At 45.5% G+C, this 22,137-nt stretch overlaps 1 protein-coding gene across 2 annotated transcripts in view; it reads right to left on the bottom strand.

The window, feature by feature from the left end:
• Nucleotides 1-15,637, bottom strand: part of LOC147628079 (putative pentatricopeptide repeat-containing protein At3g01580) — a 37,427-nt gene extending 21,790 nt beyond the window's left edge. Inside the window, exons 1-2 of one of the 2 annotated variants that reach the window (XM_086815043.1) lie at nt 14,503-15,637; nt 12,228-14,406 (exon numbers count right to left, since the gene is read on the bottom strand). In XM_086815043.1, coding sequence (XP_086671169.1) covers nt 13,043-14,406; nt 14,503-15,361 — 2,223 coding nt within the window. In that variant the 5' untranslated portion in view covers nt 15,362-15,637 and the 3' untranslated portion in view covers nt 12,228-13,042. Of the gene's footprint in view, nt 1-12,227 lie in introns of those variants that run through there. The other variant, XR_015268372.1, reaches the window with a different exon arrangement.
• Between the last annotated feature and the right edge of the window lie 6,500 nt (nt 15,638-22,137).

Below are 22,137 nucleotides of genomic sequence, written 5' to 3'. Positions count from 1 at the left end.
ACGACATTAAAGCAGGGAGTTCCTCCTATGTTTTTGAAGAAGAGCTTGTTTATTGATGGTTTGCTACCCCATTTGAGGGTCAGGGTTGAGTTGAAAAATCCCAGGTCATTTGATGATGCTGTTAGCATTGCTAGGGAAAAGGAAGGCAAGGTTTTGAAGCAGATGGAAATGGGTATTTATCCGTACGAAGATGTTGTGTCTGCGAGGGATAAGCAGGTGAATTTGGTTCAGGTGGATAAGAGTCCTATGCAAAGTGTGATTAGACAGGAGCCTCAAAGGCCGATACAGGTGCAAAGGGGTATGTTTTATATGCCTTCTGATTTTTTTCCAAAGTTTAAAAAGCACGTGCAGGTGGATGAAGAGCAGATGAAGGAGAAAAGTGCAGATGAGAAGTTGCCAGTGGATTCTTCTTTGGATTTGGACGTCGTGGCTGTACATGACAGTGATCTGGAGGATATGCATACACATGGAAGCAAAGAGGATGATGCCTTGGGATTAGATGCTGATAAGAAGGAAGAGGAGCTGGATACAGGGTGCTTTGAGGATGATTCTTTGCTGGATACAGAAAGGGAGGAGGATGGGGTAGAGACTTTTGATGAAGTGAAGATGGTTTGTGATGCGGATGTGGAGAGCGTGGAGGAAGATCCTATCATCTTAGACTTCCTTGGACAGCTGGATGGTGATCTGGTACCTGCGATGGATGATGTGGATGCATTATGTGCTGGGGAGTCTTTGGACGATGATACCAGGGGGGTTGGCAACACTGAAGAAGGTATGCATGTGGATTTGGCTGATGAAGAGCGTTGTGAGGAGAGTATTGTGCCTGAGGATGATATCAGGGAAGTTGCTAGCCTTGATGAGCAGGAGCCAGAGATAGAGATGGATGCAGATATGGCTGAGAGTGTAGTTAAGGCTACTTTACGTATTGCTGAAATGCTGAAGGCAAAGTGCATGGATAACAAGGGTTTTGAACCAGTTGAGCTGTATGATTGTGAAGGGAAGCCTGAACCAGTGGAGCTGGAAGTGCTTGTGGATGCTGCTGATGGAGAAGATGTGGATTTTGATGTGCAGAAAGGTCAAGATGCTGAAACCTGGCCTTCACAGGTGTTGATGGATTGGATGCTAAATGCTGGGATGCCACAGGTTTTGAAGACGAAGAGGTTTGTTGTGGGTGAAGTGGACATGGATGATTTGGTGATGCGCGTGGTTGATGTTTGGTGTGCAGTGATGCAGCCATGGTGTTTGAGGGATGCTGGGGTATGGGATGATGAGGAGCTGTTTCCTTTTGATCCTGGTGGATGACTACTGGAAGTGTCCAATGCTGCTGAGCATGAATGCTCTAGCAGATGGGGGGGTGGCAAAGTATGTCAGGCGTTTTTCTGAGACGTCTTTTTGGCTAGTGTATATATGGTGTGCATGGCAGTTGTGAAGGGTTGGCTTTGAAAAGCGTCTTTAGGTGTTCAGGGTGAACAGTTTGGTGTTGAGCTTGTTGCAGGCTTGTCTGGTGAAAGGCCAGATGGAGGTGATATCAACCATTTGGCAGTTCTCCGTGTGTACGTGTCCCCAAGGATCGTGGGTTGCATTTGGAATGAGTATGGAGGCATGGGCATTAAAAACTGAAGGGGCCGATGTTGCCTTGAGAGAGAGGTGTGTGGAGCATGGGCGAGCAATTGATGATGGGCCAATGTAATCTAGGGCATTTGATGTGAAAAGGTGAGGGCGGCCATCTTAGGCGAAATAAAAAATAAATATTTAATATTAAATGGCCAAAAATGCAAAGTGAACGTGGAGCTTTAGGTGGCCGCCAACGCAACGTTCTCGAAGGTTGGCGAAGGAGTGTGAGTCGGCAGCGTGCAGTAAAAGGAAGCAGCCGAGTTGTTTCAGTGGGGGTTCCCAGGTGCAGCTGCAGTTTCAAGCCAGAGGGTGCGCGGCTGGAAGACAGAGCAAAGGGGGAGCTCTTGGGCATAACAGCTGGTGAGTGTAGAGCGCTGCTGGAGAGAAAGGCGCCTAGGGTGTGTGGCCATCGTGCAGAGGCTGGGCCCCCCTTTGTGAAGTGCAGCCACAGGCGGACAGCCGTCGAGTAGAGCCTGGTTGATGGGCTGACAGCACAAGGTTCAACGAGTGGAAACAGTGCCAAGCGGGCTGACCGCGTGAGAAGAGAAGCAGGGTTGGAGCGCAGCTGACGGGCTGGCAACATGCAGAAGTGATGGGTCGCAGAGGACTCGAGGGTTAGCTGGTGTGGGCGCCTTCTGGAGCGAGAGTGGCCGGGTTCATTCTGGTGTGATTGGTGCAGCAAAGGTGGTTGTCGTGTAGGGGCGTGGGTTCTCAGGCAGCGTAGCTGCAGCAAAGGTGGTTGTCGTGTAGCGGCGTGGGTTCTCAGGCAGCGTAGCTGCAGCCATACGCAGAGGTGGTGGGAGCCTCCCCGTGTGAAGTGCAGAGAGGGCTGGTTAACTGGGCGATCTGCTGGCGTTCAAGATTCAGGCTGGCGACCGTCGTCAAGGAGCGGGTCTGACTAGCGTCAAAGGTGGTGAAGAAGCCGCCTATGGGCAAGGTAGGTGCTGAAGGCAAGCATGGAGGACATGCGTGTTGGAGAAGGCAGAGGCTGGTGGGGCGCTGCCTGTGGGAAAGAAGCGGGTGCTGGCATCAAAGGGAGCTGCTAGCGAGGACAAGTTGAAGAGCAGATAAGCTGCAGGTGAAAGGCAGGCTGGTGTGGGCCGCCTAGGAGACAGGGTTATGGACAGAGTGGGTACCGAGTGAGACGGAGACAGGTGTTGCTGCTTGGTGGTGGGCCGGTAGCAAGGCAGATAAGCTGCCTGGGTTTGTTGCGAGCTGACAGAGGATCAGCACAGAGACTGAGAGAGAGATGATGGTGTAGCTGCTGCTGACGACACATGCAGAAGTGATGGGTCGCAGAGGACTCGAGGGTTAGCTGGTGTGGGCGCCTTCTGGAGCGAGAGTGGCCGGGTTCATTCTGGTGTGATTGGTACAGCAGGCAGGCGAGTGTTGTGGTGATCGGGGATGTGGTGTATCCTCGGCTGACAGGTCTGAGAGTGAGTGTTTTGCGGGTTGTGTGAGTAAAGCTTCTGTGTCGGGAGAAGCTTGTATGATGTTTTGATCTGGAATATATTGCTGGGTGTTTATCTTTGTCTATGGTGCCCCTGTTTTTGGCTGTCTGTCTGGCGTGGGTTGGGTGGTGAAGTGCGAGAATTGTTCCAGCCGGTGGCTGGTGGTGCCCCCGTTCGTGTGTGTTATTCCAAGTTTGCGAGGTGGAAGGGCTATAGAGGCAGGTATTTCTTTCTTTTTTTCACCTCACACCAGTCACAACCCCTCCCTCAAGTGACTGGCGGCTAGGCTCATGCCAGAGATGGGAGATTTACAATAGCATCGCAACTTGGCACATTTGGCGTGCTACATGCAGTGAGGCCATCGAGGGTACCCACACTCCGTCAGCTGAGACTGTTGGGAGCATATGGCTTGATATCATTCACACTCTCCGCGGTCAGTGGGGGAAGCAGCGGGAAGCCTTCCTAAGACTTTGGAGGCCTAGCCCTTTCCTGACAGATAGAGGCAATGACTCCATTTGGCATTACAGACCACTTGTGTGGTTGTTCCCCCCCCCCCCCCCCCTCCCCTTGTATGAGATAGCCTTCTCCTCACAGAGCGGCTAGCCTGAGGAGAAGCACCTCTTCCCCTTATGATTACTTGTTTCCCGCCCCTATATGAGGCGAGTTTGTATTTAGCCCTTCACGGTTGTACTTAGCCCTTCGTGTTTCTTTAACTAATTGAAGGATCTTTTTAAAAAAACACTGTGCATTTTTCAACTAACAAGGTTCCGTTTAAGATAGTTTATGGCAAGATGGTGCTACCACTAGCCCGTGAATTGGACATTCATAGCAGGCAGTCACACGAAAACTATTTACGTGAAAACAGTTAAAACATGCAAACATGTGTGCATGTGCACTTTGTTATGAATAAATCTCCCAGTCATGAAACATGTCCAGCTGTGGCATTTCCGGGTAAAAGTTTGGCACATCAGAAAGCGTGGAACTAGGATCACGGACACTCGGATCCACACATTGGCCTCAATACGGGTGCCAAATGGTGACAAGCATAGTGGAACCATATGGTATAGAGAGGGGTGAGGAGATTATCCAATCACCCACGCTCCAAGTTAAGCAGGAGGAGATGTCACGTGCACACTCTCCCGAGTGTGACATGGACATGCTTTTACCCATTGGCCAGCTCTCAGGTCAAGCACGTGGCCAAATTCATGTGTTTGTAAGGACTATTGTGCCAGATCTTTGTAATATTTAAATATTGTCCACACCCCAATGAGTAGGCAAGTGTGTACATAGTTATTGGGTTATTGTGTGAAAACACTTAGTTGGACATTATTATTAGGGTTGGTATGTGTGAAAATGGCATTTTGTCCAGCCCTAAAAAGGGGACTATTCTGGATTTATGAGGTTTTATTCATGTTTTTTGAGGTCTTGCTGCTGGCCGACTGCCCTTTTGCTGGGCCGACCAGCAGCCCCCCCTTACTATATATAGCATAGCTTGACCATTCAGCAGTTGTACCACTTCATAGACACATCAGGTACCACATCTGCTACTGTTGTTGTTGCCGGGCCCTGCACTCCATCTACTTCATCATCAACGCTTGTCAACTCCAGCACATCAGCGTTTTACCTCAGCTCATGGGACAGCAGCCCTCTCTACTACATAGAGCACCCCAGCGTTTTTACTTCAGCTCATGGGACACCATCCCTCTCTGCTACATAGAGCACACTTGCGTTTTACATCAGCTGATGGGACAGCAGCCCTCTCTGCTACATAGAGCACATCAGCGTTTTCTCTTCAGTTCACACCTTGGGACAGCAGCCCACTCTCTGCTACAGTACAATACATCATCGTTTTTCTTCTACAGTTTACCTTGGGACAGCAGCCCACTATCTACTACAATACATCATTGTTTTTCTACAGTTCACCTCGCGACAACCCTCTGCTCATCATCTCACATCATTGGGACGGCAACCCTCTCTGCTTATCTTCACCATCGACACCACTCGGGATGGCAACCCTCTTTGCTCCTCACCACCACTCAGGTATTGTAGCACCTTTGTCACCAGAGCTTGCACCACTACACTTGGGACGACAGCCCCCTCTCCTCCTCATCACCACTCAGGTATTGCAGCACCCTCGTCACCAAAGCCTACACCACTCGGGACGGCAACCCTCTCTGCTCTTCATCACCCCTCAAGTACCACGGCACCCTCGTCACCAAAGTCTGCATCACTTCACCTTCCACTGCTCCCTACCACCTCGGAGTGCCTCTGCATCCACTGACAAGAGCCTTCGTCACCGACCACCTCACGGAGTGCCTTTGCCTCACATCGACACGAGCCTTCATCACTAATCGTGCTTCAGCTATACGACATCATCTTTGCTTCTGCACTGGTCTTCTACGCAAAGTCTCCTCACATCAAAGGACCTCTTGTACATATTTTCACTCACCATCATATATACATTCACTCACCCATTTCATGCTGTGTTGTTTTGCTCTGATCTCTCGTACATCTAGTCCTTTCGTCCTTTTGCCCTCACATGGTATCAAAGCTATCGTGAGCAAAGGGATTGAAGACCTCCAGAGCAGACAACATAGATCGTCTACCCGCAGGACCAATTTTTCTCACCGGAGGTTGATTCTCCAAACTCTGATCTGGGCCACACAAGGAATGGGACTTCTTACTCAAAGGAGAGTCTTGTTCCAGATCTTACTTTGGGAGACGATCAACCCATCTACATCAACTCACCTTCACTACCTTTGCCATCACGATCTCCCTCTATGACTTTATCGGGCTTTGCTTCCAGAGGGGGATACTTTTCTTCTGCCAGTGTGTCAATGTGGGAACCTAGCTTCTCTCATCTTCTCTCATGCCCCCTTTTTGGCCTGAGAGGGGGTGTGTGAAAATTGCATTTTGTCCAGCCCTAAAAAGGGGATTATTCTGGATTTATGAGGTTTTATTCATGATTTTTGAGGTCTTGCTGTGCTGGCCAACTGCCCTCTTGCTGGGCCGACCAGCAGCCCCCCTTACTATATATAGCATAGCTCGACCATTCAATAGTTGTACCACTTCATAGACACATCACGTACCACATCTGCTACTGTTGCTGCTGCCGGGCCCTGCACTCCTGCTACTTCATCATCAACGTTTTACCTCAGCTCATGGGACAACAGCCCCCTCTACTACATAAAGCACACCAGCATTACCTTAGCTCATGGGACAGCAGCCCTCTTTGCTGTTGAGATATCGAGCTCATCTAGTGAGGCGGTGGACACTGATGACCCGCCTGGGGGATAGACCCCACACTTACACCACTGGCATGGTTGGTGAGATCATGGGTGATATGCGACCAGTGGGATGACAGGCTGTGTGAATACCATTCTAGAGACTGGCATAGTTACAGCGCCAGCTCATTTAGTTGGATTCACACTACAGAGAACCCTAGTATGTATTTGGTTGAGTACCTTTTCATATGTGTGTACTTTTATCTTTGTATATGGTGTGTTGAGTGTTGTGTGAAGAAGAAGAAGATTTTCAGCCTCTCACCTTGTGTGTTCTCTTTTAGGGTTTTGTGAGTGTGTGTGTGCTTGCAAGAGCTCGAGCTCTCTTCTCCCCTGCATCTTTTCATGGTATCAGAGCCTGGTTCATGCTAAGGGCTGAGCTGCAAGCAAGAGAAGCACAGGAAGCGGTACGAGGGTAAGAGCTTCAACTACTCTTCCCACTATCATTTTGTCAGAGAGAAGGTTTTGGCAAGAGACGTTGACCTTATTTATGTCAGCACACAGGATCAGGTAGCTGACATCTGTTGGGGTAAAGGCATTATGCCCACCCTTACTGTGATAGGTTGTATATTGCTATGGCAACCACAGGTGAGAGCTCTTCATTGCTTCACGTCAAGAAGCTTGAAGGCTCACATAATTATGACATTTGGCAAACCCAGTGCTATAATGTGTTGCTCCAGAAGAAGCAGCACAAGCCCATCAAAGAAAGGGGTGTAATGCCCGCTTCTCTTACTGCTCAAGAATGGGAAGATATGGATGAGCTGGCAAGATCCACTATCATGTTGTCTGTGTCAGACACTTTACTTTTCAGCATACGTGAAGAGAAGACAGCTTGGGGAATGTGGCAAAGATTGCAGGACTTGTATGCCCAGCAAAGTGCCTCAAGCAAAGTGTATTAGTTGAAGAAACTCATAGGTCTTCAAATGAAGGAAAGGGCGTCTATGACGGCCCATCTAAATGAGTTTAATGGTATTGTCAGCCAGGTCATCAATCAAAAGTTGGCAATGGACGATGAGTTCAAAGCCACCTTTCTCTTATGCACTTTGCCAGAGAGTTGGGACACATTCAGGACAGCCACTAGCAATTCAAATGCTATGCTGTCATATGCAGATGTGGAGGGTGCTCTCCTTCAAGAGGAGATGAACAGGAAAAACAACTCTGTTGGAAAGTCCAATGCAATGAATGCACGTGGGAGATCCCAGCAAAGGGGTAAAAGCCAAGAACGGGGAAAGAGCAAGTCCCGCTCCAAAAAGGACTTGGAATGCCATTATTGTGGCAAGAAAGGACGCTTCAAAAAGCAATGCTACAAATGGAAGAATGATCAAAAGGAAAAGGACAAAGAAAAAGACAAAGACAAAGATGAAGCCAAAGATGCAAAGCCAAAGGACAAAAGTGGAGTCAAGATTGAAGAAGTCAATGTGTCACATGCAGGTGACAGTGAGGATGAAGTCCTATTCACGTCTTCACTTGATGCCCATTCACTTCTTGCAGGAGATGGTCATGGTATACACTCATGGATCATTGATTCAGGTGCCTCCTTTCATGTCACACGTTGCAAAGACTTGTTTGTCAGGTATACTGCTGGCAATGAAGGAGTAGTTTATTTGGGTGACAACCATGCATGCAAGATTCTTGGCAGAGGTGATGTGAGGCTTGTGTTTTCAGATGGCTCACAGCTTATGCTCCATGATGTCAAGCATGTGCCTGAGATCAAGAAGAACCTACTTTCTACTGGACAGCTTGATGATGCTGATTATGTTACCACATTTGGTCATGGAAAGTGGAAGATTAGTAAGGGCTCACTGGTTGTTGCCAGAGGCTCTAAGGTGGACACTCTTTACTTCATGCATGCTGGTGTTTGTCACCATGCTAATGTTAATGCAACCGAGCTGCCAGAAATCTCTATGTGGCATAGCCGGTTGGGACACATGAGTGTCAAAGGAATGGAGCAATTGTCTCGTTTTGGTTACTTGCCTTCTCTAAAGTTCACAAGTTTTCAGTTTTGTGAGCATTGTATATATGGCAGGCAACTCCAGTGCCCCCACAAGAAAGCTCTTGGAAAGAAAGATGCTCAGTTAGAGCTTGTGCATACAGATGTATGTGAGATGCCTCAGCTTTCTTTGGGAGGGGCAAAATATTTTGTGTCATTTATTGATGATGCCACATGCAAGGTGTGGGTTTATCCTCTTCGTTTGAAGAGTGATACATTCTCAGTGTTTCAGAAGTTTGTTGCTCATGTTGAGAATCAAACTGGCAAAACACTGAAGGCTTTGCGTTCCGACAATGGTGGAGAGTATATGTCCAAACAGTTTCAGGACTTTTATGATGCTAAAGGCATCAAGAGGGAGCTCTCTACTTCTTATGATCCTCCACAAAACGGGACAGCACGGAGGATGAACAGGACCATTCAGGAGAAGGTCCGTTCTATGTTGTCACATGCTGCGTTACCTCATGGTTTTTGGGCTGAAGCTGTTATGACAGCCGTTCATCTTATAAACAGGTCACCTAACACGAGGCTTGGTGGGAAAGTGCCAGAGGAAGTATGGACAGGAAAGCCTCCGTCCTACAAGCACTTGAGAGTGTTTGGTTGCGTTGCGTACGTGCACATACGCAAGGAAATACGCACCAAACTTGATCCTAAGTCTCACAAATGCATATTCCTAGGATATGGTGACAGAGGTGAAATGGGGTATAGACTTTGGGATCCAGTGAATAGAAAGATTATACGCAGCAATGATGTCATTTTTTTATGAAACATGCATGTATAAGGAGCCTGCAAGGCAACAGGAGCCTGGCAGAGTCATCTTTGATGATGATGGACATCATGGACAACAACCAAGGGCTGTAAATCAGCCATTACAGCAGCAAAACCAGCCCTTAAAATGGTCCAAATGGACAGCCAGAGATGGCAGAAGATATCCCTATGGATATCCCACAGTTAGAGGAGTTATCGGGCATGATTTTTCAACCTTATGGCATGGAACAGGAGCCACCAATAGGTGATATGCAGGCTGGACAGCAACCTGCAAATGATGGTCATTGGGTACAGAGGTCCACAAGACCCTCCAGAGCCCCTAACAGGTTTGTTCCAGGGGTTGACTACTTGATGCTCACTGACTGTGGGGAGCCCTCATGTTATAAGGAGGCTTTACAGAGGGCAGACAAGGCTCTTTGGGAGCGTGCCATGAAGTCAGAGATGGATTCTCTGCACAAAAATGGAACATGGAAGTTGGTGCATTTGCCTACAGGCAAGAAGGTTTTGCCTTGCAAGTGGGTTTACAGGCTCAAAGTTGCACCAGATGCAAAGCCAAGATACAAAGCCAGGTTAATGGCTAAGGGCTTCAAGCAGGAATATGGTGTGGACTTTGATGAGATCTTCTCTCCAGTGGTCAAAATGACCACACTTAGAGCTGTATTAGCTTTGGTTGCTCATGATGATCTGGACTTGATTCAGATGGATGTGAAGACTGCTTTCTTCACGGTGATCTCCATGAGGAGATATATATGCAACAGCCAGAGGGTTATGCAGTGAATGGAAAGGAGAAGCTTGTATGTAAGCTGAAAAAGAGTCTTTATGGGCTCAAACAGGCACCAAGGGAATGGTATCATAAATTTGATACATTCATGAAATCCCAGGATTTCAGGAGAAGTGACATAGATCACTGCTTATACACCAAGAAAGCTTTGGATGGCAGTCTATTGATCCTCATCTTGTATGTTGATGATATGTTGATTGCCGGGAAATCTCGTAAAGAGATGGATGCCTTGAAAAAGAGGCTGCATCAAACCTTTGATATGAAGGATTTAGGTGATGCAAATCACATTTTGGGTATGCGGATACTTCGGGACAGAAATCAGCATGTGTTGTATTTGTCTCAGAAGGAATACATTGGCAAAGTATTGCAGAGGTTCAATATGGATGGGGGGAAGAAGACTAGTACTCCTTTGCCTCCATATGTGAAACTCAGTGCTATGGACAGCCCACAGTCGGATAGTGACAGGGCTGATATGGCCAAGATTCCGTATGCTTCAGCTTGTGGCAGTCTCATGTATGCCATGGTTGCTACGAGACCGGACATTGCATTTGCAGTGGGAGTGGTTTCTAGATACATGGCCAAACCTGGCAAGAAGCATTGGGAAGCAGTGAAAGGTGTCATGAGATACCTGAAGGGCACACAGGATATGTGCATATGCTTTGGCAAACAGGATGCATTAGTGCATGGTTACACGGATTCGGATTATGCCGGTCATCCAGATAACCGGAAGTCTACTACCGGTTATGTATTTACATTCACAGGAGGTGCTGTGTCATGGATATCCAGGATGCAGAAGTGCACTGCCTTATCTACTACAGAGACCAAGTGAGCAAAACTGACCTAAAAATGGTCAAAAATTGACCAAACTGATCTGAAAAATTCTAGAATCAGATGGCTTGGTTAGAAGCTCACTTTTTCCTATAAATAGAAACCCTCCTCTTTGTTGAAACTCAATAGTGTTTATGCACTGTTACTCTACTCCTCCCAAGCCAAGAACTGTGAATTTATTAATAATTCACTAGTTTTTAACATTTCTCTCTTCCAAAGATTGGTGGCCACTCTTGTTACAAACAAGAGTTGAACCCTCAAACCATCAAGCCAAAGGAAAGCTCGAAGAAATTATGTAAGTAGAGATTCTTGTAATTCTCTTTTATTGATTTTATGTTTTTATTCCATTGTTGCATTGTGACAGTCAGAGTGCCATCCAGTACCCTGTCTTTCATGCAAAGATGAAGCATGTGGATGTGAAGTATAACTTCATCAGAGAGGTGATAGAGAACAAGCAAATTCAGCTTGTTAAGATTCATACGGATGACAACCCGGCTGATCTGTTGACAAAGAGTTTGCCTCCACAGCGGTTTGCTCATTGCAGACACTTAATGGGCATTGGATGAGGCCAGTTTCAGCCTTGATATAGCCTTGTATATTATCATGTACATGCTGATTTTTCTTTTCCTTCATTTAAGGGCACTTTGCCTTTAAGTGGGAGGTTGTTGGGGTAAAGGCATTATGCCCACCCTTATAGTGTGTACTAGCCCATAAGTTATAGTACATAGTACGCTTAGTACTTTTAATGTACTAAGTGCACTATGTGTACTAGTGCAAATATACATGTGTGATAGGGGAGTCACACACTCATACATTGAGTTGACTTATCCCCATATGTCTCTCTCTCTCTCTCTCTCTCTCTCTCTCTCTCTCCTTCTTCTCTGTGTATGTCTCCCACATGAAACCCTAATTCTCATCTCCCTTCAACATCGTCACCAAAGCATTGGATACAGAGAAGCTCCGCAAATTCAGGGCTTCGCTTGGTCTACACGAGATGGAGTTGAGCTCGAGGGGGAGTGTTGAGATATCGAGCTCATCTAGTGAGGCGGTGGACACTGATGACCCGCTTGGGGGATAGGCCCCACACTTTACACCACTGGCATGGTTGGTGAGATCATGGGTGATATTTCTACCCTGGTCTTCTACTCAAAGTCTCCTCACATCAGAGGACCTCTTGTACATATTTTCACTCACCGTCATATATACACTCACTCACCCATTTCATGCTATGTTGTTTTGCTCTGATCTCTCGTACATCTGGTCCTTTTGCCCTCACATGGTAGAGTTGGTAGCCAACTCACCAACATAAGACACTATAAATAGGAGTCTAGGCCTTAGTCATATTCATTCATGGATTAATCAGTCATCATTGAGTCATTAAGAGCTCGAAAGCAGTGCTACCATTGAGTATCTCTATTCAGAATTGTAGATATTTCATTTTAGTAATACATGGTAGATTAGGTTCTCTCTCTCTACTGTGTATCGAGCATAAAGAAGAAGCATGAAGAAGAAGCAAGTTGTGCATGGGTTTAAGTCTTTGATTAGGTGCTAATCTGCAATCAATCAATTCATAAATATGCTTCCACATTGCACAAGCACCCATGTTACAAAATGTTACCAAGTCTACAAACCAGGGAAAAGTGTACCTTGTGGAACATTGCATGTATTAGTCAACACCAGCAGAGCTGCAGAAAGTCCAGCAATACACAGCATCATGTGGCAGGAGATCTGACAGCTTTGGGCAGCAGCAGAGGCATACAAAGCTCATAGCAAGACTTTTTATAGGCCCAATAGAGCAGCCAGAGGGGCCCACCCTGGTTAGCCAGTATCAGGCACCCACACAGCAAGTTTGGGCTCACAACTATGGAGGCTCCAACCTGCACACGCCGTTGCACACAGAACTCAGTCAACACTGCAGCCTCCAAGGCGACAACCCCTCAGTTTTCATGAGTTCTTTGTTGGCGTCAACCTCTGGCAACCAGCAGCATTAGTACATCCTCTTTATGGTCTTGAGAGTTTGCAGAAAATCTGGGTGACAAGCTTTTGACTTCGAGCAGCAATTCACAAGCATCCTGCACTCCTTGCAGGACAGCTATCTCATTTAAAATTTTGTCCTCATTTCTTGTCTTTCACTTATACAACATTCAAGATAGTAAAGGAGTCTTGAAAACATTGATGTCTCTGTTCGGTGCTACATTGACCGTTTGTAATGAGACCGTGTGCAGTGCACAAACACATTATATTCAGCCACAAGAATGTCACATTGATCTGCGCATTCATTCTGAAATCTCGCGTGCAGAGATTGTGTTGCAGGTGATTGCACACCAAGCTCCTATACTTGGCCATTGATTGACTTTCTCACCGCTAGTTTGTCTTCCCACCTGCCAGCTACCATGGCTGGAACATTATGCGGTTCTATTTTGAGGATGCTTCCAGCAGCTCGTTTAGCAAGCTCCAAATCACCATGAATTTTGGATGCACCAAGCAAGGACATCCATGTCTCAGAACGTGCTTGAAATGGTATCCTGTGCAAAAAAAATTCTGCTACTTCTAGACAACCTGCACGACCAAAAAGATCCACCATGCAAGCATAATGATCTGCAGACAGAGAAATACCATGATCCACTTTCATTGAATTAAAATACCGATGGCCTTCATCTACTAAACCTGTGTGACTACATGCAATAAGTACTCCCATGTATGTAACTTCGTTTGGTTTCACACCTACTTTAAGCATTTGCTCAAAGAGCTTAATGGCCTCCTTGTCACGCCCATGCCGGGCAAATCCAACAATGATAGCAGTCCATAGAACCACATCCTTTTCTTGAATTTTAATGAAAATACCATATGCGTTTCCTAGGCTCCCACATTTAGCATACATGTCCATGAGGGCACTCACAATAAACACGTCATTTTCAAGCCCCTTTCTCACAACATGCACATGTATCTCTTTGCCGAGCTCCACTACTCCCAAGACGGCACATGCATTGAGAGCACAGACAAATGTAACTGTACTTGGTTTCAAACCTTCCTGCTGCATTTTCCAAAACAATTGCAAAGCGAGTTCACTGTGTCCATGGTGATTGAATCCTGCCACCATTGTATTCCACAAAACCACATCTTGCTCAGGCAATTTAGAAAACACATCAAACGCATTCTCTATACTTCCACATTTTGCATACATGTCAATAAGTGCACTGCTTACAAAAATATGGGACTCATACCTAGTTTTTACAATATGTTCATGGATTTGCTTCCCTTGCTCTAAAGCATCAAGGCTGGCACACGCATTGAGGAGGTTTGTGAAAGTGATATCATTAGGTTTCATCCCTTCTTCTTGCATCAGTTGAAAAAGTTTCAAAGCTTCTTCACCTTGCCCAAGCTGAACATATCCCATGATCATCGTGTTCCAAGTAACTACATCTCGCTTGGGCAGACCGTCAAACACGTGGCGGGCTACTTCTATAGCCGCACACTTGATGTACATGTCAAGAACATTATTTAACACTGCAATATTGGATTTAAATCCACTTTTGATAATGTAAGAGTGAACCTCTCTGCTCCTATCTGGATCTCCAAGATTGATGCATGCATTCATCATCCTAGTGACAGTAACGATATCTGGCTTCACAATTTCTCGTTGCATTTTTTCAATGATTTTGAAGGCATCCTTATGAAGGCCATGTTGGGTGTATCCTGCAATCATTTCATTCCAAGAAAAAACATCACGTTTTGACATTTGATCAAAAACTCGGCGGGCTTCTTTTATGCTGCCACATTTGGTATACATACTGATAAGCATGTTGTTCAACAGGACATCTGAACCCAGCCCACTTCCTTGGATGTGCTCATGGATTTCCTTGCCAAGCTCCAAGGCCCCCAGGTTGGCACACGCCTTGAGGATACTTGCAAATGCAACATTGTTTGGCTTCACCCCTGCTTCCACCATTTGCCAAAAGAATTTGATGGCCTCATCATCATGCCCATGATCTGCATACCCTGCAATAATCACTGTCCACGATACGAGATTCCGCTCCCTCATGCCAGCAAATACTTGCCGTGCATGGTGCAAGCCACGGCATTTGCAATACATCTTCAAAAGGGAGTTTTGCACCAATAAATCCGATTCATGCCCATTTTCTGTGATGTAGCCATGAATCTGCTTGCCGTATTCAAGAGCTGCTAAACTTGCGCATGCATTAAGGGCACACACTAATGTGGCTTCATTGGGTCTTACATTTTCCTGCAGCATTTTCCAGAACAATTGCAGGGCCTCTTCACCGTGCCCTTGATGAGTGTGTGCTGCGATCAATGCAGTCCATGAATCCCCGGACCTTTGCGGCATGCTATCAAGGACATGGTGTGCCTCAAAAAAGCACCCACATTTCGCATACATGGAGATGAGGGTAAACCATGTGTGGTTGTTAGGTTTCAAACCATGTTTAATCATGTGAGAATGCACTTGTTTACCCTCTGGCAGTGCTTTCATGATGGTGCATGATTGCAAAAGGCGGATATATGTGGTGCTTGGATCCAACCAACTGCCTGGTGTTCTCAGGATGCGGATAATTTCTGCAAGTTTTCCCTCTATGTACCTCGTCCTGGTTTTTCTAAGAGAAGGTGAGGGATCAGGCAGCTCTTTCAGTCGCATTGCCCTATTGGCACGGCTGTTGTCCTGCTACGGAAAGGGGACACGTGGATCAACGAGCACGATGTGTACGATGCTTGCCCGCAAGACTGTCAGCAAGAAAGGAAAAATTTTTGAAAGGGGGTTTTTATAGAAAATCCGGCATGTCAAAGTGGCCCCTTTGAAAGTGATGGCGTGCTGGTAGTGTAATTTCAAATTTCTAGTCAAGCTATTTAAAAAATATATCCTGAAGTGCTCCGTGAAATTTGGGTTGGTGACTGGGTGGGTGTGGCGCGATGGACTGGGTGTGGCGAGATGGACTAGGAAGACGCTCTATTCACGAGCTTGGGTGGAGGGCTGTCAGCACTATCTCCCACGGGGTCTAAAAGACTCTTGTCAGGTGCTATCCATTGATGCCACTTGACAACAATCTTTTAGACCCGTGGGAGAGATAGTGCTGAGGGTGGGGGGCCGAGCGATGTCCAAAAAGAGAGAGCTTGGGTGAGGGCGCTTTTCCCCAAAATGTTTGGGAATACCTTTGATCCAAGGTTTGGGAATAACTTAGAGGAGAAGGAAAAATGCCACCTCCAATTTTTCAAAAAATATTAGTAATTGGATGAAAGTATGAAGAAAATGCTCGTTCAAAATTACATTTTCCTTTTCAATCCATGGTAAGAAGGATCCATGTCAGATTCACTCAAATTTTTTTCCCGAACAAATGCTTTAATCTCTATTAAAGGTAGTCTTCCCAAGGCTCACTTAAGAGCTCCTCCAAATGCTAGACCCTCCCTCCTTTTCAACAAAAATTCTAGGGACACCTTTGATATGTGAAGTGGTCTTCTCATGGCCTAGTCAATGAGGTCATGCAGCTTGTTCGATAACCTGGTCATTCGAAAGCTCGTGTGTCATAAATGGCATGGTTAGCATTTGCTTTCAAAACTTGGCCAGCTACCTCTAAGTGATGATATCAGCATTATATACGCCATGACCAAGTTAACTGTAATGTCGGAAGCAAGCCAACCTAATAAAATCAGCATTACTGTAGCATGGGAAAGCCGGCCTAAACCCCCTCATACACCACCTACTAGGACCCATTCACACGACCTCAATTGGCCGACCAGCTAGAGGTGGCAGGGGGATTTAAGGCCACACGAACCTTATCCCTAGCCGGTCACCTCATAAGGCACTAGTTATCAACCAACATCCCGAACTCCTAAAAATGCGTCGCAAACAAGTAAAATTTTCACGCCTCCACACTCGTCAGTTCTCTACTCCTACAGACACGGGCCATGACCAATAGAGTTTTGTTCCCCACATGCCAATGCTTACCATCTCCATGCCTCCCCATTCTCCAATTCGCCTCTTTATTCTCTCAACAATGATGGGACTGCTAGTTGTTCAGTACTCATATCTTCAACATAAAAGAGCCTACAATTTACCATTCTCCATTTCCACACACTGAGCCAAGTGACATCGGTCAACCCTCATGGTATCCTCGCCTTGATTTCATAAGCATCTACTTCTCTCATGTTGCCATACCTTCTTGTTTACTCAAATGCTCCAAGCATTCAACGTGAGAGCACATTATGTATCACAGTTCTATGTGAAGCCACGAGCCCTTACCTGGTGGAACCACTATGCAACTCGTGGAGATGGCATGTGGTTCAAGGAGGTGCTCCGTCTACCATTACACTCGCTTGCAACGGTGAGTGGACACCTAATCTCTATGGAGAAGCAAGTTGTTGTGGCGATTATATAGGTGGAAAGTGGCACCCGCCTCATCAATATTAGTGAGCACTTCGGCATTGGCAAGCTCACTGCCTCGAAAATTGTGAACAAGTTTGTTAGGGCACTTCTCTTGCATCATCGACAACATGTTATACATTCGATAGGCCCCCACAACATGCTTCCACTATCGCCTAGGTCAAGTAATGCTCCTTTGCACAACGTGGTCTTCCTAATTGTTGTGGTGCTATAGATGTCACACATGTCAACATGGATAAGCCAAAGGATGAAACCGCAGCAGATTGGTTCGATCGTAAACAAGAACTACTCCATGTCAGTTCAGTGCATTGTAGACATGGATCTCCAATTCTTGGATGTGTTTGCTGGTTGGCCTGGGTCTACAAACGACAATAGAATTCTCTGAAACTCTCATTTTTGTCAAGCAGATGAGCGTGGGTTCGAGAGTACATTGTGGGTATAGCGGGTACAATCTCAAGGATTGGTGCATGACACCATATGTCTTGCCCACGAACAATCAAGTAACAACAATTCAACTTCAAGCTATCTTCAACACGCATTGTGGTAGAGCGAGCATTTGGTCATTTTAAACAAAGATGGAGATACGTGAATGGCAAGAACGCTTGTCCTGAACCTTGAGTACTTGTTGTCAAATACCATTGTAGCATGCTGCATATTGCACAACATCATGTTGGATGCCTCTTTTGGAGATGACTCGGATGATGAAGCACAGCTTGCCCCACAACATCAAGCCCTTAGATGAGACCCCAACGCATTAAGGGACTCTTTGGCTCGCTATGTTACCCCTCATTGATAATGCTTTGTATAACCATTGATAACGCAATGTATTTCTTTGTATTAATTGATAATGCTTTGTATTGCCTGTTATGGACTTCCACACCTCCAAGAGGGAACTCTACACATTCACCTAATGGATGAGCAATAGAACACAACTGTCATGGGGTACTTACCAATGCTTCGATCTCGAGTCTCTTGAGGCTTCCAAGCTCGCTTGTCAAGCTCCAAACTCCAAGCTCCACCTCCACACTATCACCATGGAGTCTCTCACACCATCACATAGACCAATCACACTCTCTCTCACTCTCTCATACAAGCATAGACACACAAGCATGAAAGAGGCACAATGCTAGAATGCTCTCACTCCTCACTCTCTCTCAAGTCACAAGGGGAGAGCTCTCAATAGCACAAAGGGAATTGTGTCCTTTTCATTATGACAAAATGCCTTATATACAATTGGCCCTTATTCACACTTGGGTGCCCAAAACTTACTAACTAGGCCTTGGGTGGCCAATATCTCATAATGTACAACCTTTTATAGTGCCTTTGCATGACACTTATTAATGTCCTCAATTGAGGATCATGTTGTTAATCCGAATGGGATTAACATTCCCCCCTCCTGATGTAGGTTTTGTCCTCAGAACCTATTACTAAGGTCGAAAGACCTGGTCACCAAACTCATGTCGGTAGAAGTTGCCTCTGGACTTGAGCTTCCGAAGAGTGCGATGGAATGCTGAGTGTGACTTCCAAAATCTAGTGTCTATTATGTCTTCAAATGTAAGATGCATATAGGCTGGAAGACATCGTAAGCGGTGGTAATATAACATCATTCCTCTGTTTGAAGGCCCTTGGTTCATGTCGAACACTGCAGGTGCTGTGCCTCAAAGCCATCATAGGTTTCTTTAGGTTGATCTATTAGTATCACCAATAATTTCATAAACCTAACACTAGCCACAATGGCAGGATCAGGTATTCTGCGCCATGCTCTAATCCAGGTCAGTAGTTGCTGTCTTTGTTCTTGAATCCAAGACATTTCTTTCAGTGAAAGGCATAATATTATCATGTGGAGTCAAATCACGTACCTCTTGAGGTTGCCGTGGGGAGGAGATGAGTAGGTGCCAATACCTCCTCGGGGGCGAGAGTGAGAGTGTTAGTGGGAAAATCTAATTCTGGCAGAGAGAAGGAAGAGTAGATACAGTCGGCTTGGGAAGATGTAATAGGTGGCGCACTAGGATAAGGATTGAGAAGCTTACTAGCGATATTAGAATAGACATGGTAAGTGTATTTGGAAACTAAAGAAGGACCTTCTTCTTCACCTTGACCAGTTCTAGGGGGTGGGTGGCTAGGCTTATGAGCTTTAAAATAGTTCTGAATTTCAGGAATTTCTTCATTATCAATATCCATGTAACTTATGTGAGTGGCATCAAAATTATATCTGACACTGGTGAGCATAGCCTCTAAATGCTTGTGGATATTAGTATAGAGTTTAAGGATTCCGACAGGGTGATATAATGTGGACTCACAAAGATTCAAATGTTGGTGAGTATTGTATACTTCTAGCCACCCATTGATAAGTATAGAGTTTAAGGATTCCGACAGGGTGATATAATGTGGACTCACAAAGATTCAAATGTTGGTGAGTATTGTATACTTCTAGCCACCCATGATTAATTACCCATTGATAAGTATTTACAACCACCTCGTAGTTGGCGGGCGTCTCTGGAATGCCATCTAGAATAAACAGATCAAGTTTGTTGACACTTGTCCAGGATGTTAGAATTTTGGAGCACGCAGCACCAACTACGGAGGTTTAGCAATATAGGATGCAAGGGATAGAAGATGTCTTGAGGGTTAGTTAATACAAGGTCCCCCCTCAAAATACCCATGATGATTGTTGGGTCAGCATCCCTTTTAGTATTTTGTTTAATTAGGGTTAATTTACCTAGGCCTATATCTTCAGCTAAGTTGATATCATACTGAAGTAATGAGAGTGTTAGTGTAGATAAGAACAAAGTAAGAGTGTGAGGAGGGACCCGAGGAGTTAGTGGCAGCTGTCCCAACTCCAAGGTGCGCTCAAGGAGGATACGCATATCATCTGTCGGTTTCGGGCATAGACTCCTTTCTTGTGCTGCTAGGTGGCGAGACAAATCCTGCATGTGAGCGTTGGCATTGCTGAGTTGGGTGGAGATGGTTGTTTCCCGGATCATTCTTTCAGCATCCATCTCCTCAAATCTTCTTGTTGCATCTTCTTGTGCTCTCCTGGCAGTGGCTTCCCTTTGTTGTGCTTCAGTAATCTAATCGAGCCTTTGTGCTGCCAATCTTTGTGTGTCTTGTAATTGTATTGTCAGTTGTGATATGGTCTCTTGATTCCTTTGCACCTCTGCTTGGTTGGTGCTGATGGTTTCGTTGAGGGCTTTGATCTTTTGTGCATGTGCTTTGTTTGCATGTTCTCTTTCTTGTTGCATATCTTGCACTCTTTCTTGTTCTGCTTTGAGTTGGTTGTTAGTAGCTCTATTTATTGTTGAAGCATATCTTCATTAGTATTTGCAGTGTCTTGGAACTCCTTTATTTGCCTCGCATGCATAGTTGTGAGGGTCTATGTGGGCTTTCTCTTTTTGAAGTTGCTCTTTTGCCTGCTCCAGCCTTGTTAAAATGCAAGCAAAGTGATGAGCTATGGTGGATCAAATGCAAGAATCAACATCATTATCAAGTGATTAGATAATGATTAAGATAAGATTAATGAGCAATTAACTGATAGCTTAATGTAGGCATGGATACTCAAAAACCAGCAAATTACTTATTAGACCAATGCCTCAATTTATACAAGTTTGTCCATGATCTGCTCCACTGATTTGTTCCTTGATTTGTGCCACCTCCCCTACATCTGGGGAGACACCTCCTCCTTGATTCACTCCACCTCTTTTGCTTGATTCTCTCCACCTCTTCACTTTTCCCAGAATATCTCCACACATCCTAGATCTTCTCATGCTACCCTTTATTCTCTCCCAGTAGATACCTCTCACCTTTTCACTCCCAGTAGATACCTCTCACCTTTATTCTCTCCCAATAGATACCTCTCACCTTTTCACTGCTACTCACTCATTTACAAACTCTCTTTTACAGCCTCTTGCTAAGGGCTTGTTCCCGCACATAGCCATTCACTTGTATATTTCAACACCTCCCCTCAAGTGAATAATCCTAGCACACCTGGACCCTATACCAAGTTTCCCTCTTACTTGGTAGCTCACGACCAATGCCTCAAGTCCCTAACTCATAGTCCTTGACACTCTCTCTCTATGTGTCCAAGGGTACTACAAATACCGGTGACCTTGATTAAAGTGCTCACACATACATCTACCACATGGCCTACATCATCGGTGGCTCAGATGTGGTTTTACTCTACTGGGGCAGGTTACATTGCATTGTGGGGTTTCTCTCTCAGAAAAGATGATCTGACTCCACTTCCTTAGGAGTCTCCAAATGAAGTTGGCCGATGTCATTCTTTCTTCAATGGGTTTGCTATGGTAGTCTCTGGCCATGTGTCCTAGCTTCCCACAGTTGTGGCAAGTGAAGGTCCTTCCTCCTCCCTTGCCTCTTCCTCGTCCTCGTTCTTGTGAGAATCCTCCTCGGGTGAAGAATGCTTTTTCCTCTCTAGCTGTTGGGTCCACCCCTTTTCTCTTTGATCTTGGTCTCTTGCTCTAGTAGAGCTCCTTCTATCTCATGCAAGTTCAATTTAAGTACATTCTTTAAGGTTGCCACAATGTTTTCATATTCTCCTTTGTCCACACTCTTAGAAGCACTGCTAGTTCCTCATCATCCTCTACCTTCTTACCAATGGTAGTTGTGATTAATGTGTTTGTATTTGTTCAAGTGTGTAATTAGAGGTTCACTTTTCTTCATATCAAGTTTGTAGAATTGCATTAGCAAATTTATCTTGGAATTTTTTTCTTGAGTGTACGAAATAATTTATTGAGTATCCCATGCATCTTTTGCCCGTTATATCCTGTGATGTGGTGAATGATTTCATCATTTAAACTAAGTGCAATGAGTTCTAATGCTTTCTAATTCCTGCTCTTCCACTCATTCTCCCCAATCACCTATGGACATTCATCTCTTCACTCAACTAGCCCCCACAAATACATGATCTTTGTTGTATAAAACTGCTCCCCATTAAATTTAGCCATTTCTTGTGCCGTGCTCATGATGATGTGAAGGGGGTCTTACCTCTTGATCCAATTCAAGATTCAAGGGCAGTGTCT

This window comes from Cibotium barometz, chromosome 20 (genome assembly GCF_041138505.1).
Source record: "Cibotium barometz isolate CiBa-2024 chromosome 20, ASM4113850v1, whole genome shotgun sequence".
NCBI lineage: Eukaryota > Viridiplantae > Streptophyta > Polypodiopsida > Cyatheales > Cibotiaceae > Cibotium > Cibotium barometz.
This window is presented reverse-complemented; position numbering and strand designations above follow the sequence as displayed.